This window comes from Globicephala melas, chromosome 16 (genome assembly GCF_963455315.2).
Source record: "Globicephala melas chromosome 16, mGloMel1.2, whole genome shotgun sequence".
Taxonomy (NCBI): Eukaryota; Metazoa; Chordata; class Mammalia; order Artiodactyla; family Delphinidae; genus Globicephala; species Globicephala melas.
Window position 1 is genome coordinate 13,955,693 of NC_083329.1, and position 24,574 is coordinate 13,980,266.

The window sequence follows — 24,574 nt, forward strand, 5'->3', positions numbered from 1 at the left end:
AATGCAGGAAATTAAACCAAGTCTAGTCAATTCTTAAACAAAGATAATGTGTTCTTGCCACCTGTCAGTTGCAACCTCCTAATTGGCAGGAACCAAGTTTGCACCGAGGTTGTGCACAAGCCTAACTACCCCATTACACTGTGAATTCTTCAAGGGCAGGGCCCTGTTTTATTTATCATTTTAGCTCCAACACCTAGCAGAGTGCAAGAGAATTAGGAAGAGTTTAGTAAGAGTGTTGAAGGAATTAATGAATGGGTGAAAGGCCATTAGTTGAGATTCTATTTGTAGCCATGGCCATAAGTCTTTTTAGAAGAGAAATGAAGACAACATCTCATTAACCAGGACTGTAGGTAAGCCCCAAAGAAGAATAATTACTGTTATTGATTTTAAATACAGAAAATAATTAGTGAAAATAACTCAAAAATTTGTATTCATCTATTGAGATCTGAAAGTTTGGGTTGGTTTCTGATGACCACAGGATAGGGATGAAAGAAATACCATTGGATTAGAAACTAAAGTTTTGCCATGTCAAAGACCATTTTGATCAATTGTTAGAATTTTTGTCCCCTTTCAATTCCTGTGTTGCATATGGCAATATTTTAGAATAAGGTGGGGTTAGAATTGCTTTTTATCCAATAAAAAGGTAAATGGAAGAATTGGGTTACCTTCTATCTATTTTTTGGAGACAAAGGTGGGATTCTGTTGAAAAGAAAACTGGACCAAGAAGGGCATAATCAACTCATTCTCATCATTCCTGATCTCCATCTGGTACTTAAGTAGATCCTTTGTTTTAAAATGAGCACTTTGGGATGTACTGATGAGTTAGATGTTGATCAGTATATGTCCCAGGATTTCTTTAATGGCTTTCCTTTGCACAAAGAAACAGATGTCTCTGAGCAGTTTATGGAATTTGCTCATGTATTTTTTTTTTTATTATTTTTTATTTTTTTTGCGGTACGCAGGCCTCTCACTGTTGTGGCCTCTCCCGTTGCTGAGCACAGGCTCCGGACGTGCAGGCCCAGTGGCCAGGGCTCACGGGCCTAGCCGCTCTGCGACATGTGGGATCTTCCCGGACTGGGGCACGAACCTGTGTCCCCTGCATCGGCAGGCAGACTCTCAACCACTGTGCCACCAGGGAAGCCCTTTGCTCATGAATTTTGATAAGGCTTTCCATCGTTACTGCTTTACTTATAGTAGTACCATTGTTCATCAGAGCCGTAACATCAGACATTGCTCAAAGGTTACCCCTTCACAAGTGGAACCAAGAACTAAGTTGCTTAGGTCAAAGACCTATATATCTTTTGTCAACATTTAAATTTTTTGCATTTCTTAGACAACATAGGACAAAATCTTACATGGAGTTACCAATAAAATCCTCCTCATATACTTTCTGACTGAACTCAGCCCAAGTAAATTCCCCAGCCAGTGAGACCACATAACCAAGCATCACGATAACTAAAGAAATATATCCTAATACTAACGTCCGTATTACACAAGGAGAAAGCTACTGCCCACAGAGTCAGCAGAACACAGGAATTGCATGCATCATAATACAAGGAGACAAGCCCAATATGGCTTTGGCTATGTAGTATCTAAAGCTTTACCTACAAATTCAAGGATACCATATGAATATTTTCTCAGGAAATGCCACTTCGTGTGAACCTGCCATTAGGATGAAAACTTAGCAATAGTATAATAAATTTCATGACTGGATACGAATATTCATGTGACCTTGACTATAAAAGGGTTTTACTCAGAGGGTCTATGCTAGGGCATATACCTTAAGGCAGGGAAACATTAGCAGTAGCCCTCGAAATGGCCATGACTTGGTAATGTCTACTGCAGTTCTTGGGAGTCAATCAACGGTGACTACTTCCTCACATGGTCTGTTGCACAGATAAGCACCACATCTGATGTAGCTAGAAAGAGTGCAAAGAAGGGCAACAGCAACTCAGGCAGGGGGACAGCTTATAAAAGTGTCTGGGAAAGAAATGATTCACAAATTTCCTAAAATATAATTCAGGGACCTGCGAGCTTATGAAAAGAAACCTGTATAATCCACCTGGATTCAGACGTTACACCATTTACTTGAAAACGGAAATATGTCTCTCTTGTTTTAAGCGGAAAACAACGGGCACCAATTAAGTTAATGGAAAAAGAGGGCCTCAGACTAGTGGGACGACCCCAGTTGGACTACACCAAGTCCCTTGAGAAAGGTCCCAAACATAGAACTACAGGAACATGTTGAGAGACCACCAGTTATCCATCAAATAAGAATCTAAGCACCTATATTTAGTGCTTTCGAGCGCCTCAGTTTTTACCATATCTTGCTTCAATAAATGTGAACTACTGCTGAATTATTTTATAGCCCACTAGAAAAATGTTGCTCCATGATATTAAATTCACCAGCCCAGAGATGCTTTCTGGAATATCAAGCAGGTACTGAGTCTTGAATTTGTGCCACAACATTGCAAACACAAGCCACAATTTCTTCTGCTTCACACTAAGAAATCAGACGGTGCTGAGGGAGCAAATGCTCGTTCTTAAAGGACAACGTCATCTTCACAATGGAACCAAATAAAGGAAGCCCTTGATCCTATCTCAGAGTTGAGAAGTTCTGGACATTATTCTAGAACTTTTATATAGAACAATTATGTCTATATAATTTACATTGATCACAAGTTGCTTTCTGGACTACAAGGAGGATGCATGCGCTTTGAAGTAGTGGACAGAGAGAAGACATTGTAAGAGTCTTAGTGTAAATAGTTAAGGCTGGTGGGAGTAGCAAACAGGTGGTTGGATAAACAGGACCTGAACTTTCTGACAGGAAGAGCAAGGAGAATCCCAGCCTTATTCACACGAAGTCAGGTGTCAGAACCTTGGTAGAGAGGAGGTATCCAGAAGAGGATATCCAGGTTCAGGAATATGACCCCTCATAGCCAGAACAGTGTCCAATTATTTTTTTTCTCCAAATAGGAAGGAGACCAGGAAGAGGCAAGAGAGCCAAGCACTGCAGGTTTACAGGGGGGAAAAAAACCCCAAAACTGCTGACAGAGATAGAGATACATCAGTATAATCCACACTTCCCCAATTTCCACAATATCCTACAGAGGAGTGCAACTGAAAGGTATGAAAAACAAAATAATTATCTTTGGCTCTCAGCCACAAACAACAAAATAGACTTTTTGTGACACAACCATAGTTGTATAGTAGTTACCTGCAACTGGCGGATCACTAGATCAGATGGTTTCTGACCCAGAGTCTAAATGAGTGAATCAGTTTTGTCTATGCTGATATTGGGCAGTCTGTGATTATTTGAACTGTCCTTTGCCTCCAGCATTTAGTCAAGTGGAATGGATGATGTAGATAACAAGGATTATCACTTTGAAGAAAACTGCCATTAAGGCTCACCGGGTTTCTTATCACTCCAGTATCAATTGTCCCATATTTAATTTTTAAAATCAAAGTCTGTCCAGTGAAGACAAGAAGATGGTGCCTCACTTGGCTTCAGCTGTCTCAAGTAAACTGAGAATTCACAGGACAGTCATTAAGGCTGCTCCCTTACCTGTACCTCCCTTCACATTTTTTTTTTTTTTTTTTTAACAGATTGGTCTTTGCAAAAAACTATAGAGTTACCAGGGTTGTTTCCTGCCGTGGGTGCTGAGGAATCCAACTTTCAAATACCCAGTACAGTGTGCAGATGGGCCAACAGCTCTGGAATGGCCACCTGGAAGATGTTTTCCCCCAAGGAACTAAATAATACCAGAACCATTAAAGTATTTCTCAGACTTAACTGAATATTCAATGTTCATTTGAATTTTGTTCATTGAATTTTGTTCAATGAACAAAATCCAGTGTTCATTTCAATGAGTATTTTTTTAAAATTGTGGTGAATTATAGATAATGATAAAATCTATCATTTTAACCATTTTAAAGTACATCGTTCAATGGCATTAAGTACACTAACATGGTTTTGCAGCCATCACCACCATCCATTTCCAGAACTTCGTAACCCAGACTGAAACTCTGTACCCACTAAACATTAACTCCCCTGTCATGTGGAGCATCATTTCATACGCTTACTTACCATCTGAATATCTTTGGTGAGGTGTCTGTTAAGGTCTTTGGCTGATTTTTCAATCGGGTTGTTTACTTTCTTGATGAGTTTTAAGAGTTCTTTGTATGTTTCTTACTCCCACCCCTGCCTCTGCCTCAGGTAACCACTGTTTTGATTATTTTTCACTGTGGATTAGTTTTGCCCGGACTTGAACTCGATATAAATGAATTATACAGTATGTACTCATTTGAATCTGCCTTCTCACTTCAACTGTAGCCTTGCCTAAATTTCCCATAATCATAGTACTCATTGCCCTAAAATATCCCATATTGGGTATAAATGCTCTAACACAGTGAATAATAAATGAATATCAAAGTAAGTTCTCAGACTTATAAATTGGCTTGATAAATGAGACCTTATGGACTCCCAGTTAAAATAGTTAATATGACCCAATGCATATTAAAACAGAGCCTTCAAGGATAAAAACTTACTATATAAAACCTAATTAACGGAGGGATGATCATTCTCACGACTTCTCCATTTAACAGCCCAATTTCACCTGTTCTTAAACCTGGAATAAAATAAAGGGCGTCCCAAGGTGGATTACTACTTAACGCTGGCATCCTATCCATTAAGGCCTCATACTCAATACCCAATATTATTAAACTTACTGACTTCAGTCAACAACTATAAATATTTTGCTCTTATGGATCTGGCTAACATGTTCTGTTCAGTGCCTACTTCAGCAGACTCTCAGCTGCTGTTTGCCTTTACCTCCAAAGGGACATCATGCCTTTTCCAGGCTACCCGTGGGGTACCTGCAAAGTTTTGCTAAAGCACACAATCTTTGCAGACAAGGTCTTAACCATATCCACCTTCCTCCAGGAGCAGAGGTATGAGATTACATTGATGACCTCATCCTCCAAGGAGATTCATTTCACACACTCACCTTTCTTTAATAAGAGACAAATTCTGAGGTGTTGCTACAGAGGCCAAGTGCAGGCCAGGATTCCAGGGCCACAGGTGGCTACTGCTGTAGGAGCAGAAACTTAAAAAAAAAATCCTTCCATTCTATAAGGAACAAAAACTCTTAATTCCTTGTTTTAACAAGTCAATGGTCCTTAGACTAGCCCCCTTATCACCTATTACCAGTTATACCTAGCCTCCAGCTAAACTAACCAGTCCCTTATCTGCCTTGATCCTATGGAGTGGGGGAGAGGAGATCAAAGGACAAATATACCATGCTTTAATATTTTTCAAAGTTTTTAGCATTGTTGCATGTGTAGTCATTCAGTCATTTGTTCATTCATTCACTTACATAATCATTCATTGACAGCTGACAGTGCTGGGTCCAGTGCTCGGCCCTGGAGTGTGAACAGTGGATGAAGCACCACTTCTCTCTCTAGGAGCTCAGTTACCATTTGAAGGCTCTTCTCAAAAGAGGCAATGAAAAGGAAAGATGCTAGTTGTTTTTCCTCAGTTTTTAGTTTTATCCAAGTTATAACTTAAAAAGTCAAATTCTTCTATACATTTCTGCTTCTATCTAGTCATGACAGAGTAATGGGCACTGGACTTGCTATCCCACTGAAAACAAGGAGAAAATGGGACAAAATATATGAGACAACTTTTTCAGGCACGGAGGACAGGCAGAGCAGAATCACAGCCTCTGAGACAGGAACCACAGGTAGGTGAGCCTGCGGCAATTTTGTTTCTGTTGCACAGCGAGGTAAGTCCCAAGTAGAGAGAGGTGAGATAGGTGGTTTTCCTGAGCTGAGAAGGCACAGACTCAAGTTCCAGGTAGCCAAAGCAGCTGTAATTTGTGGGGCGGGCTACTTAAGAGGAGGCTTCTACCCAACAGGGTGGGAGAAGAGGCCTGAGTGGGGGGTGCAGGGTAAGAAGTAGGGGTGGGGTTAAGACCTTCAGGAAAGCCACGCCTTAGTATACAGACCACACCCTAGAGTAAGGGCCCTGCCCTAAAACTAAGTTCATAATGAAAATAGAACCGCCCAAACAATAAAACCAAAACCAACAAGATCAAAAGAATTTCCTAGTAATCTAAATGACTGTTGGGATAAAATGAAACACTCTTTAATAGAAGATGTCATAATCAAAATTCATTACAATGTTATCCCACACAATATGCAGCATAAAATCTTAAACACTGAGGTGTATACATATAATAAAATACTTGGTACGCTGAATGACTGAACTGCCGTTATATGCAACACAGGTGAATCTAAAAGACATTGTCTGAGGCCAGAATCAAGTGAGTACACACTGTATAATTCAGTTATATAAAGTTCAAGTGCAGGCAAAACTAATCTACAGTAAAAAAATAAAATAAAATAATCAAAACAGTGTTTACCTGAGGCAGAGACAGGGGTGGGACTAAGAACTGACTGCAAGGAGACATGGGAAGCTCTCAGGAATGATGAAATTGTTCTATCCCTTCCTTTGAGTGGTAGTTACATGGGTGTTTACCTTTGTTAAAACTCATCAAACTGTTCACTTAAAAACTGCATTTTATTGTATGTGAATTACATCTCAAAAATTGATTTAAATTTAAAGAAAAAAAAACAACAGCAAAGAAAAATATAGAACCATGTTTTATATAGCAACACTGAGTTTTTCATGCAAGTCAGAGAGGAATTTTTACTTAGAAAAAACAGGTACATTTATTGAAGTCTTTATAAGTTGATTTACACTGCCTTGAAAGAAGTGATTGTTAAATTTTAGGAACTTTGGAAGCTAGCTGTTAAACTATTGTTAGCTCAAAATTGGCCATGGTAGAAGTCTTTGCAACACATTACAAATCAGGCCTCCCCAAACCCACTCCCACCCCAAGAGCTGGTTTATTAGCACACGACTGGATTTATGATTTGTATTAAAATAAAGATCTGCTTTGCATGTCATGTCTAGAGTTATGGTCAATAAACAAAGCAAACTTTCCAAAATATAGTTCTAGAAAGATTACTTGTAATAATGGAGACTAACAATACCTCCTTCCCTGCTCCCCTTTTCATCTTATCACCACTACTCCCAAGCAATGATTTCAACTCTTTTGGCTGTTTACTTTTGGATTTGCCTTCATGTCACTAAATGATACGCTCATGCTGCTACTTATTTTTTCAGTTTTGGCATTATCTACTGATTTCCCAATACGGAAGATATGAATTTAGTCTTCTTTTCCACAAAACGCCTGCCACCATCAAAAACACATTTCACACCACTCCCATCCTTGAAACATTGTGTTATACTTTTAGTTAGATCAATATTCAGTATTTACACTAATACGGTTATGAAAATATCCACAGATGATCTGTCTAGTATTATGATTAGTATTACTTTTCCTTCCTTGCACAACTTTTTGTTTTCCCTGGAGTTAGTGATATCCTTGCGGTTTGCTTCTTTCATTTGCTTAGTTTTCTATGCACTTATCACTGATTTATACCAAAAAATTTATCCCAATTGTTTAAAACTTCTCTCAGTAGTTCCAACATATCAGGTATTCTAGCAATTTAATCTTCTTGGAAACATCTCTCTGGAGGCTGCTCTCATTTGGATTGACTGCTCTCTAGGCTGGTACATAGTTATGATTCCGGAATTTACCTTCCCCATATCTGTGAGATTCTCATCACCTCTCTTGTGAATTGTGAAACCAACTGTTGGATTGTTCATCCAAGTATCGCTGTTGTTGTTCCTTAAGCACGAGGACCATATCTTAGTCACCTATGCCACAACTATCATGATATCCTGATAGTAGGTGCTAATTTTTCACTTTAAAATATAGGGAGAGATAGTCAAACTGACTGTATGTAAAGGATAAGAAGGTTATACTTATTTGGACATTTTAATTTAGAGTTGACAAAAGCACCGAGAATATGTCCCTACTAATATAATTTATAAAATATTTTGAGAAAGAGGAAAATAACTCAAAGCAAATCCGTTTGTGTAAGAAATATGCTATATGAGTACATACTATGTGTCAGGCATTGTCTGAGGCACTGGGGAGATTGCAGTGAACAAGAGACAAAAATCCTCTACATTCTAGTCGGAACGATAGATGTTGAATATGACAGAATTCATAAATAAGTAAAATATATCAGATAAGTGCTAAGACATAAATAAAGCAGAAAAGAAAGACAGGAAGTATCAGGGAGCCTACACCAGGGCAGTAGCCATGGTATAATGAGGAGAGGTTCCAGATTCTGCATATATTTTGAAGGTACAAACAACAGGATTTGCTGATGGATTGGACACATGAAGTATTGTAAAATATTCAACTATTAGGATATTCTTGGAGTCAACAGACATTCAGCCCAATTTCCCTTCATCAACAGCACTGCACTAGGAAATACTCCAATCACTTAATTCATGAAACAACATGAATTCTGACATCATGAATTCTATAGATGTTAAATGATAAGGAGATAGGAATTTTTAAGTAAAGCTTTAAAGGAAACACATACCTGGTGATAAAGCTGATTGGCAGGTCAATTACCAAAGATCCTAAGTAGAATGACTTCACTTTATTCGATGGACCAATAATTCATGAATGAATATTTGAAGACTAAAGACAAAGACTAAATAATCAAGATTAACACACCCAGAAGTTATATAAATAATCAACAACTTAAACTAACATCAACTTTTCATGTGGTCTCAGGGTGAAAGTCTGTTACTTATATTTTTTAATTCAAAAATAAAGAAAATGTGTTGATTAACCAATAAGGCTCTTTTAAGTTTAGCAAAAGTAAAAACAGTACTGTAATGTTACTGAAATTTCACTTTTATGTCCCTTAAACTTTATATTTTCTCAAGGGTACATGTGACACTAATTTGAAAATAAGCATCAAATACATGGTATTTGAAAATTATGTATGGAGCAATTGGAAAATATATATGGAGAGAAATTTTAAATTTATACTTACATAAATGGGAAAGGAAGGAGGGAAGAAGGAAAGGGAGGAAGGGTCACTCTTACAGTTTTATCATCTTGTTCAAGGTGGTACCAGAGAAATCCAGCAGATGGCACTCATACATTTTTCTAAATATGATGCTGAATTAAAAACAGAATTGTTTAAACTTTGTATTTCAGACAAGAAAGACCGAATAAATCACAGTTGAAAGCAAACACATTTCAAAATTTTCTATTACCATGGAGAAATAATGCTTTTAAGCTACTCTAATGCACATTCATGGCTTGCAAGCAACTTACAATTTTCACTTCCTATTCTAGCAGCTGGTGGAAAGTAAGCATTCATAATCATTACCTGCCAATCAACAGCTTGATAATAGAAAGCTGTAAGTTGCCATTGAGAGACTCACAAACTTTTCCCATGATGGAATATGGGATCATTATTTTCTTCCAGTCTCTTTTCAATGCTTTTATTGGTTATTCTATATAGATGGGTTCTGAAATTAGGAAACATTATTACTACCATTTTCAACTAAGTAAACAGAGGCTCAGAAAGAGTAAGAAAATTAGGGGATATGGTAACTCAACCAAGAAAGAGAATCAAAAATAAATGAACACAGTTTCTTTAACTGGATAATCAATAAATCCTCAATTAATAAATATGGGTTAAATGAACAAGTTAATTCAAGTCATACTTCAACGCACATTTATTGAACACTTCCTGTATGCTGACACTGTTCCAGGCTCTGAAAAAAAGTGGTGCGTAAGACAAATGATATCCCTGCTCTCATGGAACCTGTGGTTTAGTAGTGATACATAGAAACAAACAAACAAGAAAGAGATCAGAAATCACAAATAGTATGAAGAGAATTAAACTAGAGTGTGCGATAATGGGATGATGTGAATACTTTAGACTGATTGTTTAAAGGAAGGCTTCTCCCAGGAGGTGACATTTCAGCTGACACCTGGACTACAGGAACAGACAGCCATACAAAGATCAGGAGGAGGAGCGTCCCAGGCAGAGGGAACACAGCTTCCAAAATGATCCCAAGGCCAGAGTGAGTCGGGCCTATTTGGGGAGCAGAAAGAACGGCAGTGCGGCTAGAGAGGAAAGTGCAAGGAGGAGAGTGTATGGCATGAGTTCCAAGAGGTAGCTAGGAGCCAGGATGAATGGATGCAAGAATGGATGGAAGGAACAACAGATAGGGAAAAGAAAGAAATAAGAAGAGGGCTACTTTTACGTTAATCAGAGATTCTTTTACATGTTGATCTTTCTGGAAGTTCTCCATTAGTCCATATTCCTGCCTTAGCAGGTACTGAAAAAATGAATATAACTCTTATTATTTGATATTTTAAGAAGATGCCATCCCTCAGGTTACCACCTTAAATTATCAATGACCACAGGGTAGCACTGAAAAAAAAATCTGCAGAAAATGTAAAGTAGGGTGAATAGGTATTAATTTCAAGAGATACCCAGAAGGTGAATTTTCCATAGTACTTGATTTGAGTCTGTTTTGTACTGATTTGCCTCTTTCTTCTCATGGAGTGTAAAGGATATTCTTAATTAATTCAAGATTCATTCACTGATTCTGATTAATCCATGTTTTCTGGTACCAAAAGAGTGATTTAAATAATTCTCAAGTTTCTCTTATCTTCTAATATTTACCTGCTGTCTAAAAGTTTATTGTAAGCATATTTTCAAAAGCAATGTATTTTTAAGATTTTTGGAACTGAAGCCCAAGCAATTAAACAGTAAATAAAGAGGCCCACTGCCCTCTGTGACCTCACACGGACCAGATCATTAATCAAAATCTCAGTTCTTCCTGAAAAAAACTGGGATATATGCTTGGTCTCCAACTAGAATCTCAATAGAGATCTTTGATTTTATTGGATAAAAATATTTTTATAAATATAACCTTCATTTTATAAATTTTAATTGGCACCAGATCTTAGAGGTGACGTTACACTGACTCTATGATTGCTCTCATGTCACCCATGCCCAACCAGGAGCTTCTTTGTCTAAAGTCACGAAAGCTGCCCACATCATGTCATGGTGGTTTGAATTTACACCTTCTCTCAGCAATCACAAAGCCCTATCCAGAAATATTTATTAGTAATTGTATTTGTATCTATTAAACGTAGATTGAGAGGATTTTATTTTAACAAGATTTTATTTACCAACTAATTAGAATGACAATTTATTACAAGTATGACAATAATTAACCTAGAATTAACAGAATAGTACAGCTTTTCTGGTTGTAAGAAAAAAATAAAATCATTTTTCTCCCCCGCTGTGGGCCTCATTTTGCACAGCTACTTATTTCAGTCATTGTTATTAATTTCACATTTTTATTTACTCTTTATTTTCCTAGACATTTGAATTCTGCTGCTGTCAATTTCACAAAGGTCTTTTAAAGATAAATTCGCTATGTACCAAAAGCAGTTGTTTAAATGAGCATTTGGTTCTGACAGCTTTGCTCTTGATACTTTTCATAGCAGCAGCTAGGAGAGCATTTTACCATCAGTCATGGTTTTCTTTGTTATGCTTTCTTTTTTTCCTCCAATCAAAGTAAATATGTTCTTACAAACAGCATTACCCTAAAAAATTTTCCTCATGTTTAATGAATGTGACCCTCAGTACAATGAATAACAACAAAGCAATGAAATCCCGATTTTCCCTAAGAGACAAGACAGTTATCACATTATTTCATTCATATATTAGTCAATGCTGTCTCAGTATTATTCTTTTGTCAAACATCAAGTTAATAAGAAAATAAAGCTTCTTCACTGGTATGATGATTTTATCGTTAACAGGCCAAGCAAAAACTTATTTAAACTTGAAAATACAATGTTTAGAAAGCACAAATGCAACTAATTATTCATTTCCTACCTCCAACATTTTCAAAGATAACTTCATTCTTCCCATTCTTCCATTAAAAGAAAAATCTGTTCTTAAAAACTCCAAGACCTAATCCCTGCTTCAGGCTAATGACAAAAAATATTTTTCATTTTTAGTTCACATCTTGAAAAAAATTCCCTTGACAGAAAATGCTCTGAACTAGACTCTGAAAGGCAAATGTATTTGCTTCATTTAAGTTTTTCAGGATGACAAAGGAGAGAAGAGGAGTCAAGAAGAAACATGAAAGTTGAACTAAAATAATCTGCTTCAAATACTAAAATATTTTTAGTATAATGAACAACTTTAAATATCAAATTTCATACTATAAATAAATATTTGAATGACAGAACACCTTACCCTTCTATTCCCAGGATTAAAAACCATATCATATTTATTTCTAATCATGTCACTGAACTGCTACTGTTTTCTGAACTGCAAATAAATGACATATTCATAACAATGTGACACAGTTATGTATGACTGATTGGTATGAAATAGAAAGGGACTTTGTCCTCAGCATAGATTAGAACAGGGCCTGTCTAGTGCATGCTGTCTGTATATCTGCAGCTACTGATTGCCCTTCTGGTAAAAGACTCAATAGATTTTTCTTAGCATAATTTCTACTCTACAATAAATTACCAAATCTCAATTGACTCTGTTTTAGAGTCATTTCTAGATTCCAATTCATTACAATACAATGACTTCAAACTTATCTTGGACTTTAAGAATCTCGTCATGGTTTTACACGTTTCAAGAGAAAAAAGATAGGCAGACAATGTGCTCCTCAATTTTTGTTTCTTTTACAGAAGAAAACTTTACTATTGATAAAACAATGAGTACTTTAGAAATCTTCCTGACTGTACACACTTTAAAACTTTTCCTTTTCTTTGCTTTTTCCTCCCATTTCAATAATTAGGCCAGGGAATAAAGAAAGGAATTTCCAGTCCAGTGGTCATGTTCTACATCCTATCATTTTGTTGCTGTCTTTCCCCTAGCCAAATAGCTCCATTAATCAGCAGGAAAAATACGCAGCAAACTATCTCTACATCCTAGTATTATCCCCAGTGGAAGGCTGATAATTAGGAAGTTGCTTCTGAAAGAACTTCCATTAGAGTAAAGAACTATGGTGGCATGCCAGGAACCTCAGAGATGTATCAGTGTTACTCTGGGTTAGTTAGGCTTTGGTTATAACTAAGTATAGGGAAAATTTAGTGAATTTATTTAATGAATGAGCATTAATTTAAAAATTGCCTTTTTATATAGCCAAAGTCTTACTTCCAGAGTAAAGTCAGTCTGAGACACACTTTTACTTAGATAATTTCAGTTATTTTTCCTACTTAAGAGTTGTATGAATTACGAATTCTTAAAAAATCTAAAAGCAGACCTAATCTGCTGGTGTACTGACAGTGTAGGTTCATACACTGCAATTTCTATTGATTGTTGTATTTCCTTTTTTCAGTGAACTTGTGCCTTTGATTACATTGATTCTAATAGTCCCAGTTATTTTGGTTGGTATTACACGGGCAGTGAACTGTATTACTCTACCATGCAGTGCCAAAACAATCATTCGATTGTTTGAAAAAAAATAGTTTAAATCCTAAAATACGCATTTTAAGCATTTTGAAATAATGAAAATATGTTATGAACCTCCCATTTTGTCTCAAATTCAATTCATATGAATTCTGATTCATTACTGAATATTAATCTAGATATTCTATATGATGTGAAGACATGACAAGACTGCTATATCAGTAAGAGTTTATGTATATGCCATTGTGTGTTAGTTGTGCAAATAGCTGGCAGATCTCTAATTCACACTGATATTTTAGCTACAAAACCAATAATGAACAAAAATTACTGTGAAAAAGGCTTTACAGGTAACCTTAGCCTGCGTATTAATGATGTGATACACATTTAATAATAAACATTCCGAAGACTTAGAACTTAGAATGTGGTTAGATAAATGGACTAAAATAAGACAGAACTGAAGTCATGACTAATTCCAGTAACCATTTCCCACTCTGCATTTGCATATAAAACAGACTGCAATTCTCTGGTACCATTCATTTTTTTTCTTAAGCAAAAGTAATTTACTCTTAAATATTTAAAGAATCAAAATAAAAATAACTTTTGAAAATACAAATTATTTAAACAGATGGCAATTGGTACACATCTCAAAGGAGAGTTTTAACTGTGCTACTTTTTTAAAAAATAAGGATGTAAAGCAACCTATACAAAAAGCTATGCCCTAATAAGACTTGATTTGAAACAAGACTACCTTAACATTAATAGATCTAAGACATTTGTAAACATCTCATATTTGATATTAAACTAATTCAACTAGAATCATAAAAGAAAACATTTGCACTCAGAACTTTAAGTTATATCCTTAAAGTAGCTTTTGTTCCCCTCCCCCGCCTACCACAATTTAGGGCCTTGTTGAATAGTTTCAATATACTTTTTTAAGAAACAGGTGAAAATACACCTTTCTTCCTAGATAGGACTGCTAACAGCAGAAAGAGATGTGATGTTGGAAATTTGGTGGCAATATCATGATTGATCCAAACATAAGTACACTGTTTTCAGTTGCAATATTTTAGGCCACCAGCAAAAATGAATCCTGATGGCCATAAGGAGACTATGTACCTCCCCGAGTGGATGACTTATTTCATTCTAACCAACACTGGCATTAGGAAGAAAACTGGCAGGCACAAAGTGCTGGAAAGTGGCTGCAGGTGTCCCAGACTTAAATCTGTAGACACATTTAGAGAAAAGTGGAGAAAACTGGCTTCTGTAGATGAAAGGCCTCAGAAGGCCTCTGTCAAAAGACATCTTATGATTACAGAAGGATTAAAATGAAAGTAAGCATCTTTGTTGGTGCAAATGGCACTGACGAAATTGGGTCAATAATCTGAGCTTTTCTTCCTGCACTTGATTGGATCTGAGGTAGACTGCAACAAAGAATGAACAACATCAGAAAGTATAGATCAGCTTAAGGGTCGGGGGAGAATAACGAGCCTGAGAACACAATATCTGTTTCTCCTTTTTTCTTCCTTTAGAAATAAAATCAAACCACATAAAAACCCTTAAGTTTCAGCAGGTAAAAAGACCAAAAACTTACTTTTTTTAAGTGCTAATATATCAATTCTAGATATCAACAACTTTGAACATTTTAAACCTCACGTTTTCCGCAAGAAATGGGTATCATTCATGTATCTACCACAAAGATTTGATACTAAGATGCTTGATCAAATCTTAGATAGCTGATCACTTCTCTACAAGTTTTTAGTTTCCTGAAGATCTTTCTGTGCCAATGTCTGAAATGAAAACATACAATTATTCATGAGAGAAATGAAATTCTTAATAAAAGAATGACATAAAATTCATGTAAATTTAGCACAACAATAACTGGGCATTTCTAAATTTTACTATTGAAAGTTTTTCTAAATATATAAATCCTATAAAATATAAATCCTAACATACCTATTGGATAATCTTAAATAAGAAAATATTTCCAGAAAATAAATATGGAAGAAAATGTAGTGTATTAAATTAAAACTATATTTTAACATACTTTAAAGCTAGCTATATATGTCTTCTATTAAAATAGAGCATGACAAATACTGTGTTCATTTTATAAACAACCAAAGTAAGAGGTTAAAAGCAATCTGAAGTGCTCCCACACAATCTGAAAATAAGTTTCCAATAATTGAATCCAAAGTTCTGGAAATCATAAAAATTTGTAATAAGAAAGTTTTAGGATCAAATATAATCAAAGTATAATTTATGCCTATCAAAAACAAAAAGCTTTTAAGCATTATGATAGTTAAACTTCTTCAGTGCATTAATCCTCTAATAACAGTTTCAGTCAAGGGGATGTTGTGAGGTCAGGTTTGAATTTTTTTTAACTTAGTTTGAAATTGTACATATTCTCTTTATATATTGATATAACTTGCCTTATGCAGCATCTAAATCTCCAAGACTCAAAACATTTCACAGATTTATATCATGACCTTAGTTTTGTTTGTTGTTGCTGTTTTGGTTTTTTTTTATTTATTTATTTTTGGCTGCGTTGGGTCTTTGTTGCTGTGTGTGGGCTTTCTCTAGTTGTGGCGAGCGGGGGCTACTCTTCCTTGCGGTGAGCGAGCTTCTCATTGCTGTGGCTTCTCTTGTTGCAGAGCATGGGCTCTAGGTGCACGAGCTTTAGTAGTTGTGGCACGTGGGCTCAATAGTTGTGGCTCGCAGGCTCTAGAGCGGAGGCTCAGTAGTTGTGGCGCACAGGCTTAGCTGCTCCGCGGAATGGGGGAATCTTCCCAGACCAGGGCTCAAACCCGTGTCCTCTGCATTGGCAGGTGGATTCTTAACCACTGCGCCACCAGGGAAGCCCTGTTTTGTTCTTTTGTATCTAGTGCAAATCCATGTGAAGGGCACAATACTAATTCAGTGAGATGTATTCCAGTAAAACCATTCTTACCAGTAAGTAAAAACAAGTGCTGAACAAAAGTTAAACAATCAATTATGGCTTACCAACTGCAAAAATTCTATTTCTGTCTGGAGAGCATCATAAACACTTTGCATGTCATCTTCCTTATAAAGTTCTAATTCTTTTTTAAGTCTGTTTTAAAGGAAAAATTCACTCTATTAATTAGTTCATTAGTAAACTTTTATAATAATTCTTTATTACATGAATAGTGCCAGATTTGCAGCTTCTATTATCGGAATTTCAAGTTAACACTAAAGAATTTGGAAAGAAATTTTAATTCTCTATAATTCTGTAAGGAACCAGCCATTAAAATTAGTCTAGGAAAGATAACTGGAGGAACAAGAATTTGAAAGAAGAAATAAAGCTATCTCGTTTTTCAGGTAATTTGAAAACATACTTGGAAAACCCATGAATCAGTGTTAAAACCAACTCAAACAATAAAATAATTCAGTAGGGTGACAAAATACAAAATTAGCAAACAAAAATAAGTAGCCTTCATTGTCACCAGCAATAATTAACATGACTTTTTCATGGATAGGACATCATAAAAATGCTAACTATCCCCAGTTAAATAAAACTTAATTTGACCCTAATAAAAATACTAACACTTTTTTCCACTGGTGCTAGGCGAATTTGATTCTAAAGTTCATATGAAAAAAGAAAAAGAACATTCTAGAAAAGCCCTTGAATTTTTTTTTTCCAAGAAAGCCCTGAAAAAAGAGAAAACAAAGAAAGGTGACTAGCCCTGTGAGATATTAAATCATACCATTAATCCTTTATAATTAAAAGAGTGCAGTAGTGGCATATAAATAGAGCAGTGGAACACAGAAGACAGAAATAGCTTAAAAGGGACAAGTGGACATTTAGCATATGCTAAAGGAGCTTCCTCAAACCACTGTAAAAGACTGACTTTTTAATAAGCTGTGTTAGAAAAACCGGATAGCTATGTGCTATGTGGCTATAGATGGATTGTCAAAGCTAAAATTGGCTCTGTATCTCATAGCATACACCAAAATATACTCTAACTGGATCAAAGATTTAAGTGTAAAAAATGAAACTATCTAAGGACAAAGTGAAAGAATAGGGAAATTCCTTTATAAGCTGGTTGTGGCCAAGAACTTTCTCACTATGGCTCAAAATATAAATGAAAAATGAGTACTCAATTCAATTACATTTAAAAAACTGCATAGCAAAACACATGAGTAAAGTCAAAAGATGACAATCTGAGAGAAAACACTTGCCACATACATCACAGATAAAAGTGTAATCTCTCTAATATGTAAAGGGACTTTATAATCAAGGGGAAAAAAGACCAAAACTCTGATTAAAAAATGGGGGAAAGTCATAAACAGTCACTTCACAGAAAAAAGTATAAAAATCATCCCTAAACATTTGAAAAGTGCTTAATATTACTCGTGATAAAAATATGGTCAATTTCACTCATAATAAAGACTTGAAAATTTACTACACAGGTATATAATTTCTCATCTATCAGATTGGTAAAACTCCAAAAACTTGATAACACACTTTCTTCATAAGGTTGTGGATAAACAGCTGTACTCAGACATTGATGGGGGAATTTAAAATGGCTAAACTTCAAAGGAGGAGAATTTGGCAGTATATAACAAAACTACATTTATATTTTCCTTTTGACTTTGCCATTCCACATCAGTAATACACCCTATAAAAACAAACAACATATGCACAGTTATTGTTGCATTATTATTTGTAATCACAAAATATTGTCAACAATCTGTGTCCATTCTTATGAGACTGGTTGAATAAACTATAGCACATCCATATAATGGAGTATTATACAGTATAAAAAGAATGAAGATAAAGATGAAAAGAAACACAGAAAGGATAAACCAGTAACTAGTGAAAATGGTCACCTACAGCATGAGTGAAAATGGGGTGGAATAGATATGGAATGAAATGAAACTCATCTGGGTATATCTTTTTTATATACTTCTGACTTTTGAATCTTGATGATTATTTACATATTTGACAAATAAAATTAAATAAACAAAGTTGAGGAAAAGACCATAAAGTTTAACACAAAATAACAGTTGAGTTAAACACAAACAGAAACAAATAAACCTGTTTTTCAAATTTATAATCACAGATTAAAAAAAAAAGAATTAATTCAAGTAATTTTCAAACATAGTAGTCTATAACCCTCAGTGGGATATGTTGTAAGGCAATAAGAATTATAAAGGAATCTTAAATTTTATTTACTACTTTTATTGTTAGTGAAGGTACACAGCTAGTAATTCTAAAATTATTTTACAGGATTGTAAGAAATGGATAATTACATTGATGTTGTTAAGAACCAGAGTTTTCACTAGAAGAAAGAAGATATACATAGAAAATGGAGGGAAGAGGAAAAAAAAAAACCTGTCATTTTGGATGTGAATGGAAGGGATCAGTATAAAAAAAATCATGATTTAAAAAAATGGTATTTTTATTTCTGTCCGTTTAAAGTATTCAGAAGCAATGACACCCAGTAGTAACAAGCACATCTAGCATGCTAATTTTAGTTTCTAAAACCAGTACCAACTAAAAGATACCAGGACTCCTTGAAATAATTGGTCCCAGGGCTGAGGTAGGTATTATAATATACAAGATGAGCCTAGAATATTCTGTTGCACAAGAAGGAAGGAAAGTGACCAAAAACTGATGCGAAAATGTCAAAAGACACAAAAATTTAGTTCAAGCGACTGCCTCTAGCCAAATCTGGGACAATTTGAGCATCAAAAATAGTGACAATAATGTATTATAACACATGTAATAAAAAAGAAATCCATGAATCCATAGAAAATCTTAAAAAGGAGAAATTAAAAGGATGGGGTAAGAGGAAGGGGAACTTCTGTCTTTTTTTCCCCCAGAATTTTACTAGCTAATAAAACACCATCAATGTGACATCTATGACTAACTTAACTGGATGACCTTTTCACTGAAGAGGCAACAGCACTGATTTACTACTTCATATAAATGCATTTAGAGTCTCTCAGTAGCAGGTGTATATTAACTTTTGTGCTGTTTCCATTGCAAACATGCTGTTCACAAAACCACTCTATCTTCAAATGTTCAGAAAGAAAATCCCATGCTATTGACTTTGTAGCTTCATTTCTGAAACAAACTTCCTGCTGTATTAAACAAGCATAAACATTGGTTATAAAAAGTGTAAAACCATTCTAAGAAGAAGTGTTGTAGGTAAAAAAATGCCTGAAATGTTTCAAGTTGACTGGTATGTTACTATTGCAGTAAATAAAAAGTCATGATGAAGAACTGTATTTTGGTGACCGTGGTGTTGAGTAATAATAAAAAATAATAGGTGTTGGGAGTTTGAAGTGGTCCAGTATATACTGCTATTCTTGCCTACCTGAATTCTGCCCATCTGAGAAATAAGGAAGGTCAGATGTCAAGTTTGCTACTAATATAGCAGTGACTGGAGAATGTGGCTTATATCTGCATGCAAAGGATTTACTAACACTGAACCCCAGAATTAGACTAATGTAACTCACACCATTAGAGACAGAATTGGATGCCACAAGCTTTCTTTCATGGAGTCCTATCACTGTAAAACTTAAGGGATAGAGGAGCAGAGTGGAATATACACTCTGAGGCAGGCCATACTCCAGAGAGATAAGGAAAAGAAAGCTGGGCTTCGGTTTATCCTTCCAAACTCACCAGACTGAATCACTCCTCTCCACCATAGAATAAGAAAGAAGGAGTTCTGGGGGGGGACAACAAGGAGGGTTAAACCAGTAAAGCTTTTTCTTCATGGAAGAAAAAAACCAGGAGTGGAAAGAAGAATTCCATGGGGCTATCTCAGGGGTTAATATACACCATGTCTTTGCAAATAACACTGAAAAAAGATGAGGAACTTTTATCTTCTTTGTAGTAAAAATAAAATATGTAGACTCAATCACTGGAACAAATATTTATTAAACACTAAGTACCCTGGCCTATGTTAGATTCAGACACTGATAGAAAAATGAAGAAGTAGTAGAAGGAGTTCCCAGTTAAGTGGGAGAGACTGATACACATAAATATCACAGAATATGATCAATGATATAACGGAATTATAAACATATTCTCTATGAACACAGAGAAAGGAACAATAGAGGAACCCTTTCATAATTTATTATGTTTATTCCTTCATTTATTTATTCAATACCTACTATATGCCAACCTCTGTACCAAGGTATTAGACCATGAGTATACAATGGTAAACAAAGTAGACAAGATCTTTCCCCTAACTGAGCACATGATGACATAGACATACATAAAATGAAGCACATAGATATGTAATTACAAAATGGAATCTGTGCTATCAAGGAAAAAATACAGTGTGTTATTAGGAAAAACAACAGGTTATAAAATTTAGATCACAGGGATCCTTCTCTGAGGAAATATTTCAACTGAGATCTAAAGGATAGGGCATGTCCCACCAGGTAGGAGACAAGTAGGCAAGGGGCAAACAGATAACTTGAGGGAAAGAAAGGCATAGATAAAGGTCTTAGGTGGAAGAAAGCTCGGAGAGCTTTAAGGAGCAGAGTGAGAAGGGGACCATGGTTGAAAATAACATCAGGGAGGTGGTCATATACCATATTGTGACGAGTCTTGGACTTTAGGTTTTATTATGTTCATTATGAAGCCACCGATGATTTTAATAAAGGGGCTGACACGATTCAATTTATAATGCAATGAAGGTTGCAAGAGTGGATGACGGGAAAGCAGAGAGAGATTGTTACTGTGATCCAGGTGAGAGAGAGTAGTGGCTAGAACTAGGATGGTAGCCATGGAGAGAGAAGTGGAAGGATTCAAGAAATATTTTGGAGGTAAAAGCAACAAAACTTGGTGATGGACGGGGGTAGGGTGAGAATGATGAGATTTCTGAACACATCAAACATGCCTGCTACATTTTGGGTTTACTCAGGAAAAATTACATGTGAGCTAGGCCTTGAAGACTAAATCAGATTTTAAACTAATAGAGAAAAAAGAGAAAGATACAGAGGTGTGAAGTCCTGTGGCATATTTGGAATTCCACAAATAGTATTCTGATGTGCTAGTAGAATAGAGTATGTGATAGAAATGCAGGGAGATAGCACAGATTACGTTTTTGTTTGTTTAATCAGGACAGCATCACTTCAGATCTATTTCTATGTTTATATTAAATTCTTGGGAATTCAGAACTGGAGCTTAGGAAGGAGGGATTAGTGACAAAGATTTGGAAATTATCTATGGATGATAACTAAAACTTTAGACCAGATGAGATAGTCCATGGAGAGTACAAAGTAAGAAAACAATCAATGACTAAACTTTAGGGAGCCTCTGCACTTAAAGGACAGGCAGGAGAAAAAAATGAGAAAGAAGCCTGAAAGGCATGAAATTCCCATGGATAATATGAAATAAAAATGAAATCATAAGTAATTATACAATTATAATTATGTCTAATAATTATAGAGCATTTACTGTGTACCAAGCACTGTTGTAAGGGCTTTATATATATTAAGACATTTAATTTTTGCTATAGTCTTGTGAGGTAGGGCCATTATTAACCTCATTTTATAGATGTAGAGAATGAGGCATAGACAAGTTAAATTGCTTGTCCAAGGTCACTAACCTAGTAAATAGCAGAGGTGGGATTCAAAGGTGTTTGTAATCTTAACCTCTACGCTTTCTGCCTCTCCAGACCCTGAGATTTCTGTCCTCCCTGGACTACATGAAAAAACTAGCTTGGTATGTTATACAACCCTCAGGGACGCTTCTTAGAAATTAACACAACCTCTGGTTTAGGTATTAATCATAGCAATATTCTATAAGTTAGCTGCTTTAACATGTGTTAATTAATGAGCCCACACTCTTCATATTAGAATCTTTTAAATAAACAAACATCTTGTAATTTATAAATAGGGGAAGATTACTTAAAGCAGAGACCATTAAACTGTTGTGAATGTAAAGTACTGGTTCTCAAATGTAAAACAGATAGCTAGTGGGAAGCAGCCGCATAGCACAGGGAAATCAGCTCCGTGCTCTGTGACCATCTAGAGGAGTGGGACAGAGAGTGGGGGAGGGAGATGTAAGAGGGAGGAGATATGGTGATATATGTATATGTATAGCTGATTCACTTTGTTATAAAGCAGAAACTAACACCCATTGTAAAGCAGTTATACTCTAATAAAGGTGTTAAAAAAATAAAGTACTAGTTCTCTCCATTAATGGATGGCATTAAGTTAGAGTCCAACAAGCAACCTGGACATGACAGATTAACTTTATAAAAACATAATCATTACAAAAGAATTTCAATAATATAGACAGAATAAAATATGCATCAAAATTTTCTAATTACAAGAAGTAGAAACAATAAGTTCATAGAGATGAAGTTTTAATTTTTTGTAATTAATTTTTTTGTAACTTTTTGTAACCCAGTAATTGCTTTCTTACTGGTTAAAGTTTAATAAAAGTAGAAGTACAATTTTAATAACTTTAAAATAAAACTGGTTCTGAACTGGGGACAATTTTGCCCACCCGTCTCTGCCCAGGGGGCACTGAGCAATATCTGGAGTCATTTTTGGTTTGTCACAACTGGGGGCGGGTGGCGCTACTGGCATCTAGTTGGTAGAGGCCAGGAATGCTACTAAACATCTTACCCTGCATAGGACAGCTCTCCCACAACAAAGAATATCCTGACCCAAAATCTCAACAGTGCCAAGGCTGAGAAACCCTGCTATAAAAATAGCATCTATACCAAGAGTAGTTAAACTTGAAAATTTAAGATAAAGGCAATTACTATAGAATTCAGTATACATTTGAACACACAGATGAAAAAGATTATTCTATTCCAAAATTTAGGGATAAAACCAACTTAATTTTGGCCTCAATGATGTTCAGTAAATGTCATATCATTTTTTGCCATCATTAGCTCCTTGTTATTGTGCTAATTATAAGATTGATGGCCCTCTTTTCTAAAATCTTTACACTTAGTATTTTGACTCTGCTCTTCACACTTGAAATAACTTTTATGGAACATACCAGAAGGGAAACTAAGCTACACATATTAAAGAATTTAAAGTGGGAATTGATAAATATTGGCATTTCATTCAATAACTGCTAAGATGCAAAGAACGGACTAGGTATATTGATTGATGTTTCTTTCTATCCAAATTTCCTTTGTCACCATCTGTGAAGGAAAAGCTCTAACAAACTTCGTGTGCTTAATTTTAATCCAGGGCAAATTTTTATGACTGAGTGATAAACAAAACTGGAGTTCATATTGGAAGCCCCTTTACTACTAACTACAATGATACCAGTGGGCATTACCATTTTTAAAAGTGTAAAAAAATCAATGAGCAGACTGTCACTACAGAAACTCATTCTGCATCAAACATATCACCCAAGAGATTGATATTTCATGCTTATAAAACTTAACATAAAATTAAATTGCAGATATTTTCTCACAATCTACTAAAATTATGGCCTAAGGCAATACACTGCTAATATGAAGCATTTGTTCAGCTCTAGTGGACTTATTTCCTATATGATTTATGTGAATGAAGTCTTCATTTGCCTCTTTGTAGATCTGGCAATGAGGTTTCTGTTTCTTACATTAAATGTAGAAAGTAAAGGAAGTTCTTTAAAATTAAGCCAGCAAATATAACACTGAATTATTAATAAATAACAGTGAAATTAATAAACTGGGGGGGGGTCCTCCTTTGGTATATAATTATGTCATTTCAAACCTCAGCCATTCTTTCATTATCCAAATGCATTAAAAAAATCTAAATATTCCGTACAGAAAATACATTTTCAATCTTTAGGCCCCAAACCAGAGTGACAGATTTCAAGTAAAACAGTAGACTGTGGTTTTTTCCCCTGAAATCTAGAAGGACCAAAAATAATTTCAATCATTTCACTCCAGAAAGTTAGGGATAATAAAAAAGAGAGTTGTGGAAACAATACTATATCTTAATCTGTTAGGATATGAATAACTCTGAGACCATGAGGTATATGAAAAGATAAAATTGATTTCAACCTTATCAACCTGATGCATCGTGAAACTTATGTGTAGCACTTTCTAGCCAGTAAAGTGTTTGCTTATTAGTATGTTTCAGAATACACATAGAAGGAAATAATTTCTTAAACAAACTTTAAAAAAAAAAGCAACTGTGCGTTTAGTTTTATGCTGAAATCTACTTGACAACTTGGAAA

General features: G+C 35.4%; 1 protein-coding gene across 1 annotated transcript in view; it reads right to left on the reverse strand.

Annotated features, from left to right (window-relative positions):
* Positions 1-15,076: 15,076 nt before the first annotated feature.
* The window catches only part of CCDC172 (coiled-coil domain containing 172), a 42,536-nt gene continuing 33,038 nt past the window's right edge, over positions 15,077-24,574 (reverse strand). Inside the window, exons 8-9 of the mRNA XM_030839364.2 lie at positions 16,402-16,489; positions 15,077-15,191 (exon numbers count right to left, since the gene is read on the reverse strand). Coding sequence (XP_030695224.1) covers positions 15,150-15,191; positions 16,402-16,489 — 130 coding nt within the window. The 3' untranslated portion in view covers positions 15,077-15,149. The remainder of the gene's footprint in view (positions 15,192-16,401; positions 16,490-24,574) is intronic.